This window comes from Mytilus edulis, chromosome 14, assembly GCF_963676685.1.
Source record: "Mytilus edulis chromosome 14, xbMytEdul2.2, whole genome shotgun sequence".
NCBI lineage: Eukaryota > Metazoa > Mollusca > Bivalvia > Mytilida > Mytilidae > Mytilus > Mytilus edulis.
In genome coordinates this window covers 67,743,023-67,769,475 of record NC_092357.1, presented here as the reverse complement: position 1 = coordinate 67,769,475, position 26,453 = coordinate 67,743,023, and the positions used below count along the sequence as shown (strand labels likewise).

At 32.5% G+C, this 26,453-nt stretch overlaps 1 protein-coding gene across 4 annotated transcripts; it reads right to left on the bottom strand.

The window, feature by feature from the left end:
* Positions 1–3,131: 3,131 nt before the first annotated feature.
* Positions 3,132–26,278, bottom strand: LOC139503780 (MPN domain-containing protein-like). Of its 4 annotated transcripts, none has more exons than XM_071293658.1 (15): positions 26,163–26,278; positions 24,849–25,030; positions 24,147–24,293; positions 23,135–23,224; positions 22,136–22,398; positions 21,096–21,136; positions 18,200–18,326; positions 15,182–15,278; positions 12,086–12,158; positions 11,054–11,130; positions 10,379–10,547; positions 9,858–9,928; positions 8,976–9,065; positions 8,461–8,553; positions 3,132–5,736 (listed from the first exon to the last, which is right to left on the bottom strand). In XM_071293658.1, exons 1-15 carry the CDS (start codon positions 26,164–26,166, stop codon positions 5,650–5,652), a joined length of 1,611 nt encoding a protein of 536 aa, XP_071149759.1. In that variant the 5' UTR covers positions 26,167–26,278; the 3' UTR covers positions 3,132–5,649. The 4 variants fall into 4 exon arrangements, with proteins under 4 accessions (XP_071149759.1, XP_071149760.1, XP_071149762.1 ...); XM_071293659.1 differs by having other exon boundaries at positions 26,207–26,258; XM_071293661.1 differs by having other exon boundaries at positions 26,232–26,253.
* Positions 26,279–26,453: the final 175 nt, after the last annotated feature.

The window sequence follows — 26,453 nt, the reverse complement described above, 5'->3', positions numbered from 1 at the left end:
GGCAAAAAAGACTACAATGACAATGAGGAGCAGCAAGAAGATAACAGGGAAAGTGAAGACGGTGAAAGTGACTCTACTGAAAGTTATGATCTAAATGAGGAAGTAGGTGATGAAAGTAAGGATTTCAATGACGACGGGCGTATAAAAATGGCAAAAAAGACTACAATGACAATGAGGAGCAGCAAAAAGATAACAGGGAAAGTGAAGATGGTGAAAGTGACTCTTCTGAAAGTTATGATCTAAATAAGGAAGTAGGTGATGAAAGTAAGGATTTCATTGATGATGAAGATAAAGATTTCATTGATGATGAGGGGGCATCTTCTGAGAATGAAAATGAGGATTTTTCTGATGATGAGGACAGTGATTACAGTGAAGAAGACACTGATGATTAAACCTAGTTCAGCTTTTCAATATTAAGCATAAAAAAACAAATATCATTAACATTGGCATATAACATAGAAGTCTTCAATGCAATATAAGGAAAGTGATATATGATTATGGGTTTTAGTAATTCTATGGCTGATTTCCAAATTTTATAGTAGTTTGAAAGAAGGTAATTTTCTTGGGTATATTGCTCATAGTTAGATTCTGTTGAACACAGTAAGGAATCCATACTAAATTATACAAAGATGTATGCAAAAGTTGTTCAAATGGTGCTTAATATGGTGGATAATGATTATTACCTTTTTATTGTTCAGAATATTCACAAGATGATCATATTGATAAATGTTTAGGAGACTTGATTTCCTTATTTTTTTCATAAAATGACATCCTTTAACATTTAAGGAATATTTAGTCACATGTTAGGATTTTCATGTTGTTACTTGTTGACTTATTATGTGCTATTGTAGACTAGTTATGTTTTAAAACATTTTTTATTGCACTCAACCCTTCCACCGAAACCGAACTCTATAAAAAAAAGCTGCAATGCTAAGGTATCATTTGTGATTTCAATTGCAACCAATTTTAACAAGAGTAAAACATCCTATTGCCCTATATGCAAAAACAGTATTTGATTTTTATCCATAGCTTAGATAGTAACAAGAATGTGTCCATAGTACACGAATGCCCCACTCCCACTATCATTTTCTATGTTCATTGGACCGTGAAATTGGGGTCAAAACTTTGATTTGGAATTATAATTAGAAAGATCATATCATAGGGAACATGTGTACTAAGATTAAAGTTGATGTAACTTTACCTTCATCAAAAACTACCTTGACCAAAAACTTTAACCTGAACTTCGCACAATCATTTTCTATGTTCGGTGGACCATGAAATTGGGGTCAAAACTATAATTTGGCATTAAAATTAGAAAGATCATATCATTGGGAACATGTGTTCTAAGTTTCAAGTTGATTGGACTTCAACTTCTTCAAAAACTACCTTGACCAAAAACTTTCACCTAGACGGACGGACGAACGGACGCACAGACGGACGGACGAACAGACGGACGGACGAACAGACGGACGGACGAACAGAGGCACAGACCAGAAAACATAATGTCCCTCTACTATCGTAGGTGGGGCATAAAAATGTTATCATAAAATGATATATGCCTCAGGGAACAGTTAGTATCTCAGGGACTGCTAATGTGCTTTCATCCTATCAACCATTCAATAATAGTACAAACGTATGACATTCATGGAACCTATTTTTTACAAGAAATTTAATGTTTTAAATAGAACTAAAGATTTTACACATTTTATGTTTTCATCAGATTTTATTAAGTATTATTTGTTACATCAATAGATATAAACAATTCACCAAAGTTTCATGGACATTGGTGAAAGCCTTTTTGAGTTATTGTCCGAAGTGTTAAAAATCCCCCTTTTTTATGAATCCCCATGAATCCAAAACTTAAAATCTGAAATTTATAAAAATTGAAAGGGAGCTTACATCAATAGATATAAACAATTCACCAAAGTTTCATGGACATTGGTGAAAGCCTTTTTGAGTTATTGTCCGAAGTGTTAAAAATCCCCCTTTTTTTATGAATAAAGCCCCATTAATCCAAAACTTAAAATCTGAAATTTATAAAAATTGAAAGGGAGCTTACATCAATAGATATAAACAATTCACCAAAGTTTCATGGACATTGGTGAAAGCCTTTTTGAGTTATTGTCCGAAGTGTTAAAAATCCCCCTTTTTTTATGAAATAAAGCCCCATTAATCCAAAACTTAAAATCTGAAATTTATAAAAATTGAAAGGGAGCTTACATCAATAGATATAAACAATTCACCAAAGTTTCATGGACATTGGTGAAAGCCTTTTTGAGTTATTGTCCGAAGTGTTGAAAATCCGCCCTTTTTTATGAATAAAGCCCCATAAATCCAAAACTTAAAATCTGAAATTAAAAAAAAACGAAAGGGAGCTTACATCAATAGATATAAACAATTCACTTAAGTTTCATGGAAATTGGTGAAAGTGTTTTTGAGTTATTGTCCGAAGTGTGGACGACGGACGGACAGACAGACGGACGGACGGACAACGGTATACCATAATACGTCCCGTCTAAAAGACGGGCGTATAAAAATGAATAATCTTTAAAGTCATAATAAACAAGTGACCGGTGAAAAATAATGTTATTCCAATTCTTGTACCAATGCATACAAACATCATAAACTTAGTCTTCTGCGCCCGATTTTATCATTTTTTTCGCATAAATTTCGTTTAATCGTCAATTATTTTTTTTCCATTCGGTCAGAGTTGTTGTGAAAATATGGCAGATAATTAAAGTTCGTGTTTTGAAGCCGGAGTTTAACGATTGTCACCTGTTTGTCAACAAACAACAAAAAGCATGGATATTGAGCACATGTTTAACATGTACAATCAGATAATAGTTTATTTCAAGGACATCCATGCATATTGCGATCACCAGATTTTTACAAGATGGGTCACACTGAGGTCACTTTGCATATGGAAAATATGTCGGAGAATTGCTTCCTGGAAGGAAGAAATTAAAATAAAGTAAACTTCTTCTATATATGAACAAATTAAAGAATTTTCTTCAGAAAAAAAGTATATGTACATATGTTTTATAATGAAAACTATCCTTTGAGTTATAAAAAACATGCATTTTTTTTTTAATTTGAGGTTTCTTATGACTTAAAAGGAACAAGTCTGTTGCTATAATATTTCTTATTTTATTGCATCCGTTTAAATATAATTATTTTGAAGTATTTACATTATTAATACAATATGGTTTATTTGTTTGGCTTTTTATCTGACAAAATTACATTTTAACATAACAATGGTATAACAATGGTACATAAATATTTACATCAGAAAAAGAATGAGATTCAATATCATGAATTATGCACAACTAGTACAAATGTCCCATAGTAAAATAAAATCAATTGTCTGGCAATCAATCTAAGATATGACAACTATATTAACAACCCTTGTATATGCAGTAGTTGACAGAGAAACAATAAGGAATGTGAATTAAAATGCAACATTGTTTGTAACATTCATTTTGATTGGATAAAGTCATTAATATTCACAATTGATGCTATGGAAACGTATGCGCAAGAGTAGACGAAGTATATAATTTGACTTGGTTTACTGTCAGTTTCATTAGAATGGAGATAACAATATTGTTTTTAAAGCTACCATGGCATCAGTTGGTGAACTGATGAATGCAAATACCTGTTTACCTATTGATGCCGTCAGAGCTTAAAACACAAAACAGTTATCTCCGAAGTCTGCCTTCCTTTTGGATCTGTGAAATGCCAAGTTCAAAAGTATCAATAGAAAAACACAATATACATTCATAATGTTTTAAAAATAAAACAAGCTTGTTAACTTTTAAAAACGTATTCAACCACACATATTGTATGATTGTTAAGGCATCAAGCCTTAAATTGGTCCTAAGGTCTAATATGATAGAATATTGCAGACCTCAAGCCTGCAATTGACCACACGTGTATTATGATTGCATAGGGCTGGTCACAAGCCTAAAATTGGCCCCAAGGGTCTAATATAATAGCATATGGCTGACCTCAAGCCTGCAATTGGCACAAGTCTATAGTGATGGCATATGGCTGGTCACAAGCCTAAAAGTGGCCAAAGTCTACTATGATAACATATGGTTGATCTCTAGCCTAAAATTCATCCAAAATTCTACTGTGATAGTGATACCTACACATTGTAAGTTTTAAAAGTGGTAGATTTCTCGGCAAATATTTACAAATTCACAAAAATAAAAATGAACAAGAATGTGTCCAAAGTACACAGATGACCCACTTGCACTATCATTTTCCATGTTCAATGGACCATGAAATTGGGTAAAAAAATCTAATTTGGCATTAAAATTAGACAGATCATACCTTAGGAAACATTTGTACTAAGTTTCAAGATGATTGAACTTCAACTTCATCAAAAACTACCTTGACCAAAAACTTTAACCTGAAACTGGCACTTCCATTTTCTATGTTCAATGGACCGTGAAATCGAGGTCAAGAGTCTAATTTGGCTTTAAAATTAGAAAGACCATATAGGGACATGTGTACTAAGTTTCAAGTTGATTGGACTGCAGCGTCATCATAAACTACCTTGACCAAAAACTATAACCTGAAGCGGGACAGACGAAGGAACGAACAGACAAACAAACAGACAGACAAACAGACCCACAGACCAGAAAACATAATGCCCCTCTACTATCGAGGTGGAGCATAAAAATTAACTTATGCCCTTTCCTCAATCATAATACACATTCTAAAGCATTGTCACAAGTTCCCACATAGATAAAGATAAACTGTATTATATTTATATGATATATTTCAGATTTCATCAACTATTTTCACAAATGTCTAAAACCTAACGTACCTTTACCACATTTGTAATCCTTACACATTTTTTTTTTAATTACGTTTGTAATTTCATGTTTAACATTACTTATTGCCACATTCTAACAAATCTACAAAGCAAAGCAGCATACTTTTTATCACTATGAATATTGTTGACTTAATTTTATTACTTAGTTATACTATTATTGCCTTCCCATTTGCTATTAATGTGACTTGCTAAAGCAGTATTCTTTCCCCACTAGCAAAATTTATACAAAGATAAATCACAAAATAACATCTTAGAAACATGTAAATCAATATAATACATTTTTTGCCTCATGCTTACAACCAATTTTCTCTAAATGCCCATTTATAATTTTTAAAATGCCATAACTTGTATAAAAAAAAACTAAAAAATAAAGCCATCATGAAAATACAATTTTCGTCTCAATGAAAACATCAGAATCCAAAGTTTTCTTCAACAAATTTTGGATTTATTATTATTCGTTAGATACCAGTGGATTTTTCTGCCAGTGGTAACCTGGGAACCACAAATTCTAATGACAACAAATTACAAATTTTCTATTAGAATGTATGCATACTTTGACCAAACCACAAAATCAAATATCCACTAAAATGGCAATTTTCCTTAATCCCCTAAAACTGGTACCCTTGAAAATAAGTAAACCCAAAGTACTTTTTTTTACAATTTCATCACTAAGGTTATCTGACAACAGTTTCATGTCTTATATTTCATGCTTCTGCTTCATATGTAGTTACTCATCCACAATTCCAATTTTCAGATTCTGTACATTTAAAAAAAATATCTTTTGGTTTATAAACATTCCAACTTATCCATTAATTGTTCAGAACAAGGTGTTCTACAAAATCCAGCAGTGTTCCACTATCCATCTGATCAGCAGGTAGTTTTCTGCTCAATGATTCCTGAAAGTATAAGTTCAAAGTTCAAAATACAAAATTCAAAGTTCTTTATTTTCCAATTAACGGGCCCAGATCAGACATATTGACAATAATACACAATACTTTTGCATTCATGACTTTAACATAACACATAATCATATAAATAGAGATAAAATTACATGTATTTCCCTAATGCTAGTAAAGTAAAGATTTGTTTGGCTTGCTTGCTTTGTTTGTATTAAGGATGTTTGCTCCTCTAACTTTTGATTTTTTTGTCAGAATTTTCGGAATCCTCTGGTTTTATCCATGTATTTACACACAAAAAAGTTGCCCACTAACCCCTACTTTTCTTTTCATATTTTTATTACATATCATTCAAAAAGCCATATTTCAAAATCTTATGAAATCCTTGTTATTTTTTCATAGTTTTTTAAACAAAAAGGTACCAATGTTAAGTGAAAGAAAAATCAAGAGAGAATTATTTCCCGCGAATTTTTAACGGTTTATATTTCGAAAACAAGAACACGGACCCTCCATTTTTTTCTGCTTTTTTAGTTTCTTTATTTATATACTTTCAGTTTATAACAGTCTTTTAACAAGAATGTGTCCTCAGTACACGAATGCCCCACTCGCACTATCATTTTCCATGTTCAGTGGACCGTGAAATTGGGGTAAAAACTCTAATTTGGCATTAAAATTAGAAAGATCTTATCATAGGGGACATGTGTACTAAGTTTGAAGTCGATTGGACTTAAACTTCATCAAAAACTACCTTGACCAAAAACTTTAACCTGAAGCGGGACAGACGGACGGACAAACGAACGGACAGACGGACTGACGAACGAACGGACGGACGAACGAACGGACGGACGAACGAACGGACGGACGGACGCACAGACCAGAAAACATAATGCCCCTAGGTGGGGCATAAAAAGCTTGTTATTTTTAAACAGAGTAGCGAACATCCTTAATGTTTGCTCAAGCTTTATAATTAACATTACATCTTTAAACAATATATATAGGCTTATTCTAATTGTTTATTTATATTTAAATTTGATTGGATGTTATCCCAATTACAATTGTACAATAAAGCAAGCTAGCTAACCTAAGTCTTGCTCTACATGCATTAGGAAATTAGCTGTAAAATTTACATAAAGTGGATGAGAATACCATAAATTTTATATCATACATATGATCAATACTCTCAATGTGTAAATTTAAAAATTCTGCTAAATGTTGATCTAATCTTTTGCACATTCCAGTATGATGTCATATGTCCTTTTCCAGTGTCAAACTTTAGTATCAGACATTTTAAGACTTTTTGTATGCTTCAGAATGTAATAAAATTTTACAAGAGAGGAGTGTCAGGTGAAATGTGTGATTATTTTACATATTTTTGAAGAAATTACAATTTCCTTTGTCATGTATGAAAAATGCTTATCTTAAAAGTCAACAAGAATGTGTCCAAAGTACACAGATGTCCCACTCGCACTATCGTTTTCCATGTTCAATAGACCGTGAAAATGGGTAAAAAATATAATTAGGCACTAAAAATATAAAGATCATATCATAGGGAACATTTGTACTAAGTTTCAAGTTGATTGGACTTCAACTTCATCAAAAACTACCTTGACCAAAAACTTTAACCTGAAGTGGGACAGACAGACTGACAAACCAAGGAACAGACGAACGGACGCACAGACCAGAAAACATAATGCCCCTCTACTATCGTAGGTGGGGCATAAAAATGACCCAAGGAATAACCAATGGAAATGCCTTAATCTTGTCTTGTGATGCTGGATAAGCCTATGAAATGAACAGATTTTCGTATCACAATTTGTGCAATGTGATACAAGAAATATCTGTTCATGCAAGAATTAGATGACAGGCCACAACCATAAGAGAAATATAAAACATGTTACATGTATTACAATTATCATATTTCTATAAATCATATATGAGTTTGTCTATGTATTTGTACTTTATATATTTGTAACATAGAATTGACAATGACCTTGTGTATTTTTGAACTGACCTTGAGTTTGTCTATATATCTGTATTTTATAACTGACCTTGATTCTATAGATTTGTATTTTAGAACTGACCTTGAGTTTGTCTATATACATTTGTATTTGTATTTATCAGAACTGACCTTAAGTGTGTCTATATATTTGTATTTTAGAACTGACCTTGACCTTGTGTGATTAAGAACTGACCTTGAGTTTGTCTATATATTTGTATTTAAGAACTGACCTTGACATTGTGTATTTTAGAACTGACCTTGAGTTTGTCTATATATTTGATTGATGATTGCCAGAAATGATTGAAGTTTATCTACATATTTTAGAACTTACCTTGAGTTTGTCTATACATTTTAGGACTGACCTTGAGTTTGTCTATATATTTGTATTTAAGAAATGACCTTGAGATCTTTTTATTTGTATTTTAGAACTGACCTTGAGTTTATTTATATATTTGTATTTCAGAACTGCCCTTGAGTTTGTCTAAATATTTGTATTTCAGAACAGACCTTGAGTTTGTCTATATATTTGTATTTTAGAACTGACCTTGACCTTGTGTATCTTAGAACTGACCTTAAATTTATCTATATTTTTGATTGATGAACTGAAATTGACCATGTGTATTTTTGAACTAACCTTGAGTTTGTCTATATATTTGTATTTTAGAACTCACCTTGACCTTGTGTATTTTAGAACTGACCTTAACCTTGTGTATTTTAGAACTGACCTTGAGTTTGTCTATATATTTGATTGATGATTGCCAGGAATGATTGAAGTTTATCCAGTCATCAGTCCCTCTGTAAAAATCTCGCACTTTTTTCTGAAAGCAGAGAATAATTATGAAAGACACTATTTTTTAAAACATGTTTTTTTTTGTTCTTTACAAGTCATTGCTTTATATTCAATTACAATGTCAATTTTCCTTGTAGTTCTCAGGTTAAGCTATGCGACATCATAAAAAATAAAGACTGTAAAACAAACAAACATTTTGTATACAACTTTATCTACACAATTTCAATTCCTTTAGTTTTTTTTCAATACCCATTGGTAACGTTATATATGATGATAGAGGATGAAATTCATGGATTTATTTTACATTCGAAATTATTAATGTTGATTTTACTTGCAAGTGATGGTATTTGATTGCAATATAATATATGAGATTGTCTAATAAAAACCGTTGTTACAACCAAGTAACAATCCAATCAAATGCCTTCTTTCTAATTCTAAATACATCCTTACCATCTCACTCAGGAGTTCCTCTGTGACTGATTGGTTTTGATTGAGTACATATGCTACTTTCATAGGTATACCACAGTCTGCGGGCTCATCCTGAAATGTAAAGATAATTTTCTAGGAATGCTTATAAAACATATTGGTAAATACAGTGTAACTTGTGTAATCAAACACACTGGAAACCAGAAAAAATGTTGTATTAAGCAAGGTGTAGAAATACCTAGTTTTTTTCTGTACAGAGAGACATATTTTGGGACTAGAAAAATGTGTTGGTTGAAGCAGAATGTTTGAATACTCAGGTGTCGGATAAGCCAGGTACCACTGTAATAAATTTTGGTGAACTGATCATGAAAATGAACATTAAACATTTTTTTTTAGAATTCAACTTCAATGGATGTAATGCAGATCTTTACATGTATTTGACTTACTATTAGTTAGGAGCTTTCATTAGATGTAAATGATGTAGTCTTTTTGCAAATGACTTCAAGAAACCAATTATCAATCAGTCAAAAAAAAAATTGAAAATGTTTTTTTTTAATTTAAAATACAACTTGTAGTAGTAAAAATTTTTTTATATCAATTTCAACAACTAAAAAAACATGTCTGATATTTATGCTTATATGTTATATATATTACATTATTTTTTTCAAAACATTGTTGTATATTGATCTATCATTGAACAGGTACATTTGGATTCATTAAAAAATATTTTGATGGCGGATATCCCTAAAGATACCAGAGGGACATTCAAACTCATAAATCGAAAATAAACTGACAATGCCATGACTAAAAAAGAAAAAGACAAACAATAGTACACAAAACACAATATAGAAAACTAAAGAATAAACAACACAAACTAATTATTTCCTTAGAATAAAAATTACCCACCTCTAATGGAGGCATGACCATAAACATATTATAGCTGGAATCAATACTGGACTGGACTTTGTGGAATGGTGCTGAAATAATAATATAACTTTTTTTATAAAAAAAATTGGGTCCTTAAATTTCCCATGCTTTATCAACAATTTTACAATTTCTAGTTAATTGTTTCAATCCTATATATGTACTTCCTTCGTATTCTTATTTGCTGTAGAACATTCTCTTTGTCAATTAAAATATCAAGCTTTTGAACTGAGGTACCTAATTGGCTGAAAGAATGAAGGTTAAAATTATCAACCAATTACATGCCTCTTCTCGAACAATTTAAAGAATATCTTGCTTTTTGAATAAATGTATCAAATTATATATAATTGACTGAAATAATGATTGTAAAATTATCAACCAATGCCATGCCTCGTCTCAAAAAATTTAAATGCTGTCTTGCTTCTTGAACTAGATATCTAATTGGCTGGAATAAATATTGCTAAAATTATCAACCAATGACAGGCTTTGTCTCATCCACTTACATGTAATGATACCCACACATGGGTAATATGTAGCACCAGATCCCTTCATACGAAGTTGATATGACATCTGACAACCTATATCTCGTATCGAAGGATCTGGTTGGCTACAAGGATGGCTATGATACCAGCCAACCAATGACAGTCCTCGTCTCTTCATCACCTTTTTAATCTGAAATATAAACTTCGAATATTACACAACTAATAATATTCATATGAGCAATGATCTTTTATAAACCGTGTTTAGTTTAAATAAAACTTTTCTAACTGAGTCCAATTTGGATCCTGACATTTTGTACAGACATATTGGCAGTGGCCCGGTGTTATAAGTAGTTAATCTACAGATATCACTAGCCTAGGCAGTTAGATCAAAGGAAAAATGTACAATTGCCAATCATTTTAATTAAACCCCTCCATGGCAAGTGTATTGAAGTCAATTCTCAACTGCCTAAAATTGCCAGTTTTCCGGTGGAAGGTCATGGTTCTCTCGAATAAAAAACCTGGCCACCATAATATAGCCAAGCTGAAAGTTGTATTTAACAAAAATTAATCATTTAATTTTGTTTAGCTGTTTGTATATTGTTGAGACTACTTTTTGAGACTACTTGTTGCCTTTTTTGTTTGTTATTGGGGCTCATTACATTCTCCTGACATCCCCTTTTATTCATAAGTATTTACCTCTTCTTCCACATCAGCTGATTTATGTCCGTCTGACAACTGACTTTTACATGGGAATGCTTCTATTATACTTAAATCTGTAACAGAAATGGAAATCAAATATTAAAACACTTAACAATAATAATTAATGACAAAGTACAAAATATGTTCTATAATTGACAAATTTTTATGACTGATAGCCTTGCTCCAAAGTATCTTCGCTTGGTCTTAAAATTACGGAAATTTTCAAAATATCTGAAATATCTAAGAACTTAAAATGTTTTTACAATAAAAGATTTTTCAGATTTGAAAAAGAAAAAAAATAAGGAAATTTTCAACTACATTAAGGCAAACCTAATTAAATTTTCTTAAAAACTGTTCGCCAGAGATACAATAAAGCAAAACTTTTGTGAAAGTGTTATGTGCTACACTATTCCTTAACAGGTATGAATTAATAGTTTGTGTAATTTTTCAGGCATTTCACAAAAAGATCATTATATATCATGTAGGTTTTCTATCTTAAACTAGAAGGCTTCTAATAAAAAAAATGTGTTGGACAATGCTATCAAAAACATGTCAATAGGGCAGAGAAATAACCCTAGCTGTAAAAATGCATGTATTTTTTAATAACACATCTTTACCATAAGAAATCAAGAGATTTCTCTTACATATATATGTTATTGAATTATTTTTTTGCTTTTTTAGGGTACCAATAATTTTGGAGGGTTTTCTTAACAAAGCATGAATTTTGTGATTGCTTAAGGTGATACAAAACACTACAGGGAGATAACTCTGTAAAAATCAAATGAACACATTTTATTGTTGAAGAAATATTAAACTTCTCAATGATCAAAATATGTTCTTGTCAGACTATACTATATATCCAATGAAAATTTTCTGATAAAGTGTGTGGTTTAAGTTTTTTTTTATTTTCATTTTTTTGTCAAAGTTTGAAAGCAAATACTATAACAAAATTAAATGAAAATTAAACGAGACAACTTAATTTTTGTCAAGGTGTTTGGTACCAGCTTAATTTGACGATTGATAACTTACGCTGAGTTTGTGTGTTCCATGTTCCACCGAGGTATCCAACAACTTCATTTGAGGTAAGATGGCAATGGAAATCCTTAAAAAAAATACATATTCATTCAAGTATAAAATCATTCCTCCATACAAATCTTAGCATAATAGTTTATAGTTTTAAATTATTATCTCATTAACAAAAGGCTTCTATGAGACTGAATCAATAACCTAGTAAAATATTGTTTTCAAGCTCTTCCTGGAGTCTTTTGATAGCTTCGTGCGCTAGTGAAGATCTGGTATTGCTTATCATTTTGCTGTGTACCGTGTCTACCCATCTAATATAGTTTTCAAGATAATAGGCAAACCACAAAATAATTCAAAATCTTCATTAGGAACAATTGTTTTTTTTCACCAAGTAAGGCTATTCAACTATGTATTGGCTTCCGAAGCTACACAAAACCCCTTACAAATATAGATTTATTTCGTCTTCAAGCCATTGTTCAACTACTAAATTGTCTATTCTTCTTACCAGCACACTTGGTACAATTAAAAACCTGATAATAAATTGTTCAAATAAGGCCTTCGAAAATAGTGGAATAAATTACTTTTGGAGTGTCAAGAACTCGTTGGAAGTACTTGATAAATTGCATGCTTATATTGGTGATTTTGAATCTGTTCAAAGTTTTGATTTTTCTACCCTGTATACCACATTGCCTCACATTCTCATTAAGAAAAAATTCACACACCTAATTAAATGGGCATTCAAAAAATCAGAATGTGAATATATATGTTCAAACTCTTTTAGGTCATTTTTTAGTAGCAATAAACAAAAAAACTATGTTAATTGGACATGCTTTGATACTATATATGCCCTTGAATTTTTACTAGATAACATTTTTGTTCGCTTTGGAAATTCCGTATATCGTCAGATTATCGGAATTCCAATGGGGACTAACTGTGCACCACTTATTGCGGACCTGTTTTTGTATTGTTATGAGTTACAATTTATGACAAAAATAAGCAAAGACCCATCGAAACAACATCTGATAAACAAATTTAATAATACTTTTAGATATTTGGATGACATTTTGGCTCTCAATAATGACGACTTCAGTATGTATATTAATGAAATTTATCCTGTTGAACTTACTTTAAATAAAGCAAATACTAACAATGACCACTGCCCTTTTCTCGATCTTGATATCTATATCACTAATGGAAAGCTGAATACTAAAATTTATGATAAAAGGGATGATTTTTCATTTCCTATCGTTAATTATCCGTTTTTAGATGGTGATGTTCCCTTGTCACCATCTTATGGTGTTTATATATCTCAACTTGTACGATTCGCTCGTGTATGTAACAATGTTTTAGATTTTAACGAGAGAAATTTGTGTATTACTGAAAAATCATTACACCAGGGTTTTCGATATCACAAACTAGTCAAAACATTTACTAAATTTTATCATCGGTATAAAGACATCATTCGTAAATATAGCTCAACATGCAGACTTCTAATACGTTCAGGTATTTCACATCCAATTTTTTATGGTAATATTCTTTATAAAGCACAAAGGTGTCAGTATTCACCTCAGAAACTTACAAAACCTTTGAATAGACTTATTAAGAAGGGATATAATTACGATACTGTTGTCAAGTCATTAAAGATTGCATATTTTGGCGTTAATATTGAGTCACTGATAAGGTCTTTGCATCGGAACTAAACACATTTATTCTAAAAACAGTTGTTGGCATGACACGGGTTATGTTCTTCTCATATATGTTATGATGGTATGATACTAAACCCCTAACGGGACGGATTGTGCCTGATGTTCATATGATGAAATCATAATCTTTCAGTCAGTTTAATTGAAGTCTGGAGCTGGCATGTCAGTTAACTGCTAGTAGTCTGTTGTTATTTATGTATTATTGTCATTTTGTTTATTTTCTTTGGTTACATCTTCTGACATCAGACTCGGATTTCTCTTGAACTGAATTTTAATGTGCGTATTGTTATGCGTTTACTTTACTACATTGGTTAGAGGTATAGGGGGAGGGTTGAGATCTCACAAACATGTTTAACCCCGCCGCATTTTTGCGCCTGTCCCAAGTCAGGAGCCTCTGGCCTTTGTTAGTCTTTTATTATTTTAATTTTAGTTTCTTGTGTACAATTTGGAAATTAGTATGGCGTTCATTATCACTGGACTAGTATATATTTGTTTAGGGGCCAGCTGAAGGACGCCTCCGGGTGCGGGAATTTCTCGCTACATTGAACACCTGTTGGTAACCCTCTGCTGTTGTTTTTTATTTGGTCGGGTTGTTGTCTCTTTGACACATTCCCCATTTCCATTCTCAATTTTACTGTTGTGTACTTTTTTGCCATGATGTTACTTTGTCTTTCGTTTATGAGTTTGGTATCTTCCCCTCTGCATTTGAGAGTCACAAACTCCAGTATTACCCCAAGTTTTATTTTTAGCCAAATTTATTGCTGATTGTTGGATACAAGGAACATTTATGTAAAAGGTAAAGTTGTATAATATTAGCTCATTTTCAGAGTAGCAGATTTTGTCATTAAAAGTTTACAAGGATGGAAATACAGAAGGACAAAAGACCCCCAAGTAATGGCAATAGCTTTGGTGAGGTTCGAACCTTTATGGTGTAATACCACCAAATCATGGTATGTCACATCTAGTTGTATGCAAAAATAAGTCGGATGAATTTGACAGTTGTAGGTAATTAATCCTACATTTTATTGCAGTAAAACATTTTCTGTGTCATAAACATATTATGTCGTGGGTATTTTAGGGCACCATTATTTTTTTTATCTTTGGGTTTCTATAGAATATATTTGAAACTTGAGCTTACATGGTTACTAAATCTTGTACACAGGTTAAATAAGGGGGGAAATTTGATTGGTTAACTTCCAGTGATGGTTATTTTCTTATATGCAATGAAATGTTATGTGATTTTTTTTTCTATTGCACTGGACAGGATAAAACTTTACTCATGCCAAGTATTTCTTTATTTGAAACAAAGATAAATTCTGCACATTTTTTTTGAAAGGTGCAAATTGAACAGATGTATTCCCCCCAGCCTGTTAACAGGTCTCATTCTTAGAATACTCACCATAAGTAATAAAACATTAGTTGATAATGATACTGTGAATGGCTGAGTCTTTCCTAATGATTTAAATGATTCACACAAAACAAAGGTCCCAGGCTTTCTGAAAATGGAAAACATTATTCACATAACACAAAGGTCCCAGGCTTTCTGAAAAAGGAAAACATGATTCACATAACACAAAGGTCCCAGGCTTTCTGAAAAAGGAAAACATGATTCACATAACACAAAGGTACCAGGCTTTCTGAAAAAGGAAAACATGATTCACATAACACAAAGGTCCCAGGCTTTCTGAAAAAGGAAAACATGATTCACATAACACAAAGGTACCAGGCTTTCTGAAAAAGGAAAACATGATTCACATAACACAAAGGTCCCAGGCTTTCTGAAAAAGGAAAACATGATTCACATAACACAAAGGTACCAGGCTTTCTGAAAAAGGAAAACATGATTCACATAACACAAAGGTACCAGGCTTTCTGAAAAAGGAAAACATGATTCACATAACACAAAGGTACCAGGCTTTCTGAAAAAGGAAAACATGATTCACATAACACAAAGGTCCCAGGCTTTCTGAAAATAGAACTAGAGGCTCTTAAGAGCCTGTGTCGCTCAGTTTGGTCTATGTGCATATTAAACAAAGGACACAGATGGATTCATGACAAAATTGTGTTTTGGTGATTGTGATATGTTTGTCGATCTTACTTTACTGAACATTCTTGCTTCTTACAATTATCTTAATTTATAATGAACTTGGCCCATTTGTTACAGAAGAAAATATTTTGTTATAATTTACAAAAATTTTAAATTTTAAAAAAATTATTAAAAATTGACTGTAAAAGGGCAATAACTCCTTAAGGGGTCAACTGACCTTTTTGGTCATGTTGACTTGTTTGTGGATCTTACTTTGGTGAACATTATTGCTGTTTACAGTTTATCTCTATCTATATATAATAATATTCAAGATAGTAACCAAAAACAGCAAAATTTCCTTAAAAATTTCCAATTCAGGGGCAGCAACCCAACAACCAGTTGTTGGATTCAACTGAAAATTTCAGGGCAGATAGATCTTGATTTGCAAAACAATTTAACCCCCATGTCTGAATTACTCTTAATGCTTTGGTTTCAGAGTTATAAGCCAAAATCTACATTTCACCCCTATGTTCTATTTTTAGCCATGGTGGCCATTTTGGTTGGTTGGCAGGGTCAATGCACACATTTTTTAAACTAGATACCTCAATGATGATTATGGCCAAGTATGGTTAAATTTGGACCAGTAGTTTTAGAGGAGAAGATTTTTGTAAAAGATGAGAAAAAATTACGAAAAATTGGTAAAAAATTACTATAGAGGGCAATAACTTCTAAAGGTGTCAACTGACCATTATAGTCATATTAACTTATTTGTAGATCTTACTTTGCTGAACATTATTGTTGTTTACAGTTTATCTCTATCTATAATTATATTCAAAATTGCCAATTCAGAGGCAGCAACCCAACAACTGATTGTCCGATTCATCTGAAAATTTCAGGGCAGATAGATCTTTACCTGATAAACAATTTTACCCCCATGTCAGATTTGCTCTAAATGCTTTGATTTCAGAGTTATAAGCCAAAATCTACATTTTACCCCTATGTTCTATTTTTAGCCATGGCGGCCATCTTAGTTGGTTGGCCACGTCACGCCATACATTTTTTAAACTAGATACCCCAATGATGATTGTGTTTGGTTTAATTTGGCGCAGTAGTTTCAGAGGAGAAGATTTTTGTAAAAGCTAACGACGGACGACAACGATGACAGACGACGACGACGGATGACAAGTGATGAGAAAAGCTCCCTTGGCTGGGTCACGCCATTCATTTTTTAAACTAGATACCTTAATGATGATTGTGGCCAAGTTTGGGTTAATTTGGCACAGTAGTTTCAGAGGAGAAGATTTTTGTAAAAGCTAAGGACGGACAACAACGATGACAGACGACGACGACGACAGATGACAAGTGATGAGAAAAGCTCCCATGGCCCTTTGAGCCAGGTGAGCTAAAAACATGATTCACATTACACAAAGGTACCAGGCTTTCTGAAAATAGAAAAACATGATTCACATTACACAAAAATGTGAGAGAAATAATGAGTCACATAACACAAAAGTAGAAAAGATGACATTGAAAAATAATAATCAAATATGTGTCATTATTTTTAAATGGAAATCATAACTTCTATCTGATTTTTGCAAACTCTGTTCATATTTATAAATCACTATTTGATTATACAGAAATTTACTTCAAACATAAAACTCTTGTAAATATATGGCATATTCAGCAATTTGAAAACGGTGAAAATGATGCCACCAAAACTCTAACTTGATCTGTGTTTGGTGGGAATAAGCATTGTGTATAAGTTTCATAACATTTGGTTTAAGAAAAGTATAGTAAGAATTCGGCAACTGCAAATTCAGCAATTTTATAAAGGGACATAACTCTTGAAAGCTGAAGGTGGCGCCACATAAATCTGATCTTGATTACATTATCACATTGGAGGCGTTAAAATTGAAAAGCTTATGAAGTTTGTACAATGCATTGTCATAAAAAAAAAACAAAAAAAACAGGCTTCACGAAAACTAAATGCCTGTACAAGCTATTTCCTAGAAGTTTTGCTCACTCAGAGCTTACCAGTAGAAATGACCAACATGCACATGATCTTTAGTGTATTTCTTTTAAGCAGATGGGAAACCATGCAAATACTTGTTCCCCTTCCAAAATAATTTACCTTTTCAGAATCATATGCATTCTAGTTATAATACATGTACAAAATAATACATCAAAAACGTTATGATTGATTAAAATCATACAATGATACTAAACAATGGAAATTTAACCTATCTTATCTTGATCTTAATTTTTTCCGCGCCAGAAGTCGCATAAGGACTCTATGCTTTATGATGCAACATTATTTTCATCTTGGTGTATGATCAATGAGTTACTCAATTCCTTTAGATTCTAAAGAGGCAAATTGACAATGAAACTTACAAGTCCTGATTCCCTTTTCTTAAGTTGGAATGATGAACTGATACCATTTGTTTTACACGAGATTCCTTGTTCCCTGTTTCCATCTTTGTACTTTTTTTCTCTGGTTCCTTCATTGACAAATTTAAAGCTGGAAAAAAAAGAAAATTAACAAATCTTTAAATGTTTACTCCTTTTTTAATTTCATAATTTTTTGTGTTAGACACCATATACAAGTCTCTGAATATTTTCCACATGGATTTTTATGTTGATATTTCTTAAATTGACATTCAGTCACATGCAAAACAGTTGTATTGTTCCACAGGATTATCAAATTTCTAATTACCTGTAATTTCCAGTGCTTACTTTGAGTGCTTTCTATGTTTTCAAGTAAATTCTGAGACCAAGAAATGTTTGGTTCCAAACCTCACCTTATGTGTCTAGGTATTGATACATCCCTGACTGATGAATGTTAGAGAAGAAAATATCTTCGGAAGCATGCCATATTCTAAATTGCTTTTTTTTCATTTACTGGGGTACTTTGCAGAACACTGAGGTGCTGTTAATTAAGTGTTTTGGCATTACCTATACAGTAAAACCTGTATAAACCGGCCGGCTATGAGACTATGAAAAAGGGCCGGTTTGGACAGTGAGCCGGTTTATTCATGTTTCCGTTTTGACCAGAAGTAAATGACTTCTAATTACTTCCATGATCGTTTATTTGAAACGTTGGTATGGTCGATTAAAAAGCAAGAATATTTTCAAACAAAATTTCATCACTGTCGAAACATTGTTGTACAGTGTACACTGCATATTGTTTGTTGTCATCTGGGTGTTCTTCATTATCGGGGTCATTGGTTACGGGGTTCACAACAGGTAACCCCGGATTTCGACAACACGTTTTTTTTTTATCCAAATTATGGGTGTTCTTCATTATCGGGGTCATTGGTTACGGGGTTCACAACAGGTAACCTCGGATTTCGACAACACGTTTTTTTTTTATCCAAATTATGGGTGTTCTTCATTATCGGGGTCATTGGTTACGGGGTTCACAACAGGTAACCCCGGATTTCGACAACACGTTTTTTTTTTATCCAAATTATGGGTGTTCTTCATTATCAGGGTCATTGGTTACGGGGTTCACAACAGGTAACCCCGGATTTCGACAACACGTTTTTTTTTTTATCCAAATTATGGGTGTTCTTCATTATCAGGGTCATTGGTTACGGGGTTCACAACAGGTAACCCCGGATTTCGACAACACGTTTTTTTTTTATCCAAATTATGGGTGTTCTTCATTATCAGGGTCATTGGTTACGGGGTTCACAACAGGTAACCCCGGATTTCGACAACACGTTTTTTTTTTATCCAAATTATGGGTGTTCTTCATTATCAGGGTCATTGGTTACGGGGTTCACAACAGGTAACCCCGGATTTCGACAACACGTTTTTTTTTAATCCAAATTATGGGTGTTCTTCATTATCGGGGTCATTGGTTACGGGGTTCACAACAGGTAACCCCGGATTTCGACAACACGTTTTTTTTTTATCCAAATTATGGGTGTTCTTCATTATCGGGGTCATTGGTTACGGGGTTCACAACAGGTAACCCCGGATTTCGACAACATGTTTTTTTTTTATCCAAATTATGGGTGTTCTTCATTATCAGGGTCATTGGTTACGGGGTTCACAACAGGTAACCCCGGATTTCGACAACACGTTTTTTTTTATCAAAATTATGGGTGTTCTTCATTATCGGGGTCATTGGTTACGGGGTTCACAACAGGTAACCCCGGATTTCGACAACACGTTTTTTTTTAATCCAAATTATGGGTGTTCTTCATTATTCGGGTCATTGGTTACGGGGTTCACAACAGGTAACCCCGGATTTCGACAACACGTTTTTTTTTTATCCAAATTATGGGTGTTCTTCATTATCGGGGTCATTGGTTACGGGGTTCACAACAGGTAACCTCGGATTTCGACAACACGTTTTTTTTTTATCCAAATTATGGGTGTTCTTCATTATCGGGGTCATTGGTTACGGGGTTCACAACAGGTAACCCCGGATTTCGACGACACGTTTTTTTTTATCCAAATTATGGGTGTTCTTCATTATCAGGGTCATTGGTTACGGGGTTCACAACAGGTAACCCCGGATTTCGACAAAACGTTTTTTTTTTATCCAAATTATGGGTGTTCTTCATTATCAGGGTCATTGGTTACGGGGTTCACAACAGGTAACCTCGGATTTCGACAACACGTTTTTTTTTTATCCAAATTATGGGTGTTCTTCATTATCGGGGTCATTGGTTACGGGGTTCACAACAGGGAACCCAGGATTTCGAAAACATGTTTTTTTTTTATCCAAATTACAACGTATATTCAATCCGAGATGTATTTGGCGTGTCTTTCCATTTAATTGACACGTTTACATGTATTATGTTTTGATAAATAATACAGTTCACCACTGTATGATTGTAAGTTCACAGGTTAACACCTGACTAATTGATTACCTTGAAAAGCCATATTGTATAAACAAATATGTTTTGATTGCATATCAATCATTTGAAATTAATTAGACTAACTGGTTTTGACAGGTAATAATTGATTTAATTAAGAGTATTGTGACTGCAACATAAGACTGGAATTTCGGAATACACAGTGTCCGGTTTACAAAGGGTATTTTAACAAAGACTTTGAAGGGAAAAAAATGGGATTTTAATTTTCGGCCAGAATGAACAGGAATCCGGTTTATTCAGGGTCTGGTTTACTCAGGTTTGACTGTATATATAGCTATACTTTTTTGTTTATCATTAAGATACTTTATACAAATAAGGAGATGTGATATGATTGCAAATAAGACAACTATCCACCAAAGTTCAAACAAAGTGAATTTAAGCAATTAAAGGCAACCTACCTTCTTCTTGTATTTCAGGCTTGTAATGGTCTCCAGGACTTCTGTAATTAAAATTAAAATTTGAATTACTCATTGCAGCCTTAGATTCAATCAAAATAAATCGTAAATTAAATTCAAAATCCTTGAGGCCACAATTAAAAATATTTTGGTTTGCCCAAACCCTACCCAAAGGTTGAGACAGTGGATAGGTAGGTAGGCATTTTCTTTTTTTTTTTTTTTTAAATTGAAGTATTGGGTGTTTATTAGTCTTCATGCCTGTCTGCCTGTCTGATTAAAAAAAAACTTCTTCAAATCAGGACAATAAAAGAATTTGAGTAGGCAGCTTTTTTCTTGGTAGGTAGCGTTTGGGCAAACAAACCTATTCTTTTTTATGGCCTGATAGCAACACATGAAAATGTGGATAATGAAATTCTTGTGAACTTCTGCTCTTTTGTTGGGTTGTTATCTCTTTGACACATTCCCCATTTCCATTCTCTTTTCTAATTAAAACTAAAGAGTCCATGTAACATTGATTTGAGTTATCTCCCCTTGAAAACTTGTTAAATTTTTAACAAAAAGGTAATTAGAACACAGTACCTTTCACAACTAAATAAATCCATTCTTCAAAGCTTCTACAAACTGTTATAAATATTTACTGTTAATTTAGAAATTACTGCATATTGATGATGCCATTGTTAATCAAAGAAATTTATTCTTGATGGTTGATCAAAGAACGTATAATCAATTATAATAAAAAGAGACTTCCAGAAATGCTACAAATAGATTATTGGACAAACAATAGAAAGGCATAATAACATTTTTTCATCATCTGTATGAATATATTGCTGTCATTACCTACGAGCAGAGTCATTGCCATTATCCATTGAGGATTTCAGACTGTGGTCTATTAGTGGAGGTAAATTCGGAAATTACTGATGCGATTGTTGATTGTATGCATAAGCTTAATAAACTAAAGTGATTTCAGAATAGGGGACAGACAAAATTTGGTGAGGGAGTATAATAAAATTTCAACATCTGTATATAGGTACTAAGGTCATTACCTACGAGCAGGGTCATTGCCATTATTCATCGAGGGTTTCACACTGAGGTCAATTGGTGGAGGTATTGCTTTGAATTCTGTTGCTGAACTTGAAACTTGGCCATTCTGACTTCTTCCATTTTGCTGGTCATTGTGGTCTTTAGATACACCTCTAGCAAGATTGCTGAAATCAAATACTTTTGGACGGTCACTATGGTTACTTTGTATACTGGCTGCACTTCCAGGCCTTTCACCATTTTGTTCCATCATAAAAACTCTTGGCGACTATAAAAAATAATATTTTGTAATTAAGACTTAAATTAACAATCAGTATTAAAATACTATAGAAAACCACTGAACTGGCACTTCTCCCTGTATGAATTTACATAAGTTTTCATATAAGAAATTAAATAGAACAACAAATGTGTACATGTCATTTGGCAGTATTATTCCATCAATAAAAAAAATCCAATTCAATTTCTCTTTTATGGACAATCATATATTTTAAATGGGAATTCCACACACAATCAACATACTACAATCTGTCTATTGTGGCATTGCAAAAGATCAAGTTTTCTCTGACTTTTAATAATGACGTCTTTATACTAAATCCATTCGATTTTTGATGTGTACTGATTGATATTTTAGTCTTAGGTACATAATATTCTTTTAGTTGTTAACTTGTTATAGGCTTTGAACAAGCTGTCAATAACTGCAAGTACTCTTGTATCTGTACTTTGTGATATTTTGGTTGTTAGGAATGAATAAATAACACCACTGTCCCAGGTACAAGGGAGGGGTGAGCAAAAGCTAACATGTTTTACCCTGCCATATTCTTGTGTGCAAGTCAAATGTGCAAGTATAAAATCATAATGTAATTTTTTTAAAGCAAAAATAAACCCACAGAAATAATCACTAGCGTTGCAAATCATTAATTAAATTGAAGACCCATACCATTAACAATATATAATTACATATTACATATATTTGCATATTAAGTTGACAACCAATTATAACTTACGACAGACTCCCTCCTAGCAGGACTACCTGGTCTATGTTTCCTGAACCAAGATGTCTTCCACATGTCCAACTTTTTACCTTTGTACATCACCTATAATATTTATTATAAGATCAAACGTACTACACACAATTACTAAGTTATGTAACAAAGGATATTCATTACCTTTAAACATTACATGAAAACTTTCAAATTTTGTTAGTGTCTTTCTAGTATTCAACAAGTTCAAGGTAATGGCCGTGAGTGAGTTTTTTTTATTTCATTAAAATACTAAGTTCTTTTATTGTTCTGATATTGTACAGGTCTTTTTGTTGGTCTTCCTTGAACATGAGTAATGATTCTTTGCAAACAAAAAGTAAAGAACATCACAGTTTGAAATACAGATCTTGAGTCCAATGCTTGTTAACAAGGATCTGACAATGCTACTTTCCACTTCCTATTTCAAAGACCTTTCAGGATCTTCTAGTTTTAGTGTAATGATGCACACATTCAAAATTTTAAAACGGGAATTGCAATAATTCTAGTGCAATCACCTTTACTTCATATCTCTTGAGAAAGACGAAAGGTTGCTCTAATCAACTTATCAAAATAAGTAGCACTTCAGAAAGATATACCGGTACTTGGCAATAATGAAGTTTTTTTTCAAAGATTTCATTGAAAGTGTCAATCGAAATGTATCTACCTCTGACAAGTCAATAGGAAAATACAGGTAAAGACTTTAGATCTGTACGTGCAAAAATTCTTACATCTTTTTTTTATTTTTCAATCATCAATATTCAAGTTATCTTTCCCTTATTATTGAAAAGTTTACAGGAAACTTGGACATTATTGTGTGCATTTATTATTGAAATTTTGTCGTTTAGTCTTAAATGCTATTTCAATTTTTGTGATTTTGAAAAAAATCTTGTTAAAATCTTATACAAAATTTCAAAATGGGGGTTTAAATTGTTGTTGCATTTTTTGCAATAAAAAAAACATTGCAAAAATTTCTAAATTTACAGTACAAAAAACTTACAGAATTCCATCCACAACCAGATTTTTTCAGGGGGTTAACCTGGCGTTTACAATGTGCTGCCCAGGCACTTGGTGTGCCAAACATCTCTTTGGTGGCTGGCGTCATTATTTTACCATTGGGCAGTAGGTCAGCGATAAACTTCCTTCCCTAAAAATAACATTAGAAATTTTTGTGTAAATCAACATCATCAAAACATATTCCCTTCACATAAACACATTATATAACATGTATTAGGCAATGCAAGCTCAACTGAATTATCTCCCTTTAAAATTTGAAATAACTATGTTTTAAAATTAAAACTAATAAAGCAATCTTTAACTGCATAATAAATACTTTAAAAATGTTGTTATATGTGTCTTTATAGTAAAGAAATTTTTCGGTCTAATAACTTATGAGTTTGAATTTCCTGTTTAACATGTATCTTTCACTTCTATTGTTTAACAATAAACCTGATCATGAAGCAAGCAACACCACCATGAAATTTTGCATAGGATATATTCTGTGGGTTCTGCACACTTTTTGATCATATTATTTGATAAAAAACATGACTGGACTAAAAAATGCTCCCACAGCTTTATGTGTGCTGTTCTATTCGCTGTTGTTTGTCTATTGATTTTTTTTATCCTGGTATTGTTTGTCAATAAATATTTGTATTCATATTTCTGATTTGCCCCTAAATAATTTCATGTCAATTTCTCTTACTAAATATTTAAGTGTCAGAAGTCCATTGCCTGGTTCTATAATGCCATCGATAATAAGCATCTGTAACGTTACACCACGACCAGTAATGGCTGTTTTTACAAAGTTCTCTGATATGCTACTTTCTTCATCACAGTCATTTTCATCGTCAAATTCTTCCTCCATTTCGTCCGCCATCTTGTTATCTAAAAGTAAATTAATTTGTCATTAATGCATAATTAGATTCTCGCTACATTGAAGATCCATTTGTGGCCTTTGGCTGTTTTCTGCTCTTGGGTCGGTTGTTGTCTCTTTGACACATTCCCCATCTTCATTCTCAATTTTATAATGTGTAATAGAGACAACAACCGACCCAAGAGCAGAAAACAGCCAAAGGCCACAAATGGGTCTTCATCACAGCAAGAAAATCCTGCACCAGGAGGGTGGACTCAGCTAGTCGAGCTTTGGTTAAAAGTTTGGTTTTTATGTAGTTTTGTTTCATCACTAGTACTGTCCCATGTGAGGAGTTAGGTCGAGTCAGTTTTTTGTACTTATCATGCTCATACTCCAAAATCAACCAATCGAAATGTTGGATTTCATGTTTCGCGCATGATTTTTCTGCTGCAAGTACTGAGCAAAATTTTATGACTTCAACCCAAGGTATTCAGAAAGTTGGAAAATTGTTGCCTTTTATCATGTTTATGTAGTCATTTGCAATTTATAAAAAAAAATAATTTGCACTGTGAAGTTATATCAAATTTTTGGGTATAATATCGAAAACAGATACATTGTAGACAATTCCTAATCTGGTCTAAGCCTTGTTACCCGATTTTAGGGAATTGGTTTTGTTCATTGTTGAAAGTAACCTAAAGGTGCTTTAATCCACATCATTTTGTATTTCTTCATGTTCTTGTATCCTTATCTTATTGGCAAGCATACCACATTCTACATCTCTTGGATCGTTGTCTTATTGGCATCTCCTTATTGTATTACATTGGCAGTTGCTATTTTGCTGTCACCAGCATAATAGCCATGACCAATAAATAGCTTGCACACTAAATGACCATTTTTGTTTTTGAAGATTCATTTCATGTCATGATTCAAATCTAGGAAAATTGTGCTGCATTATTGAGCAATTATTTAGTAGTTTCACATATGTCCATGGCCTATATATAATATATACATTTTAATCATTTTTAAATGTTGTTTTGAATAAATTTGGGTTCAAACTCTGAAATTCTTTGACTGTCCACTGCTTTGGTTTAAATAATTGCATGAAAATGATTGGTCGATATTTGTCATTACATCAATTTCAGTAAGAATGTTTGAAAATAATACCCATTTTTATTCAAACATCAATATATAGTTTGAACATTGTTTACAAACAAGTTTTCCCTCTTTGTTTACATGTGCTTCCTGTGACCTTTCAGGTGCGGTTCAACATGTTTTCTTGAATTTTAATTGGATGAATAATTTAGCTAAAAAATGAAACAAATAGGTAGAGTATTCAAAATCTACAAATTTGTTACATGTTTCACTAATCACATGATTTATATGTTCTTTCTTTTCAAAAAAATATCTAAATATTCGTTTTTTTTAATTCTCTGCGTGTCTAAAACGTAAGTTTTG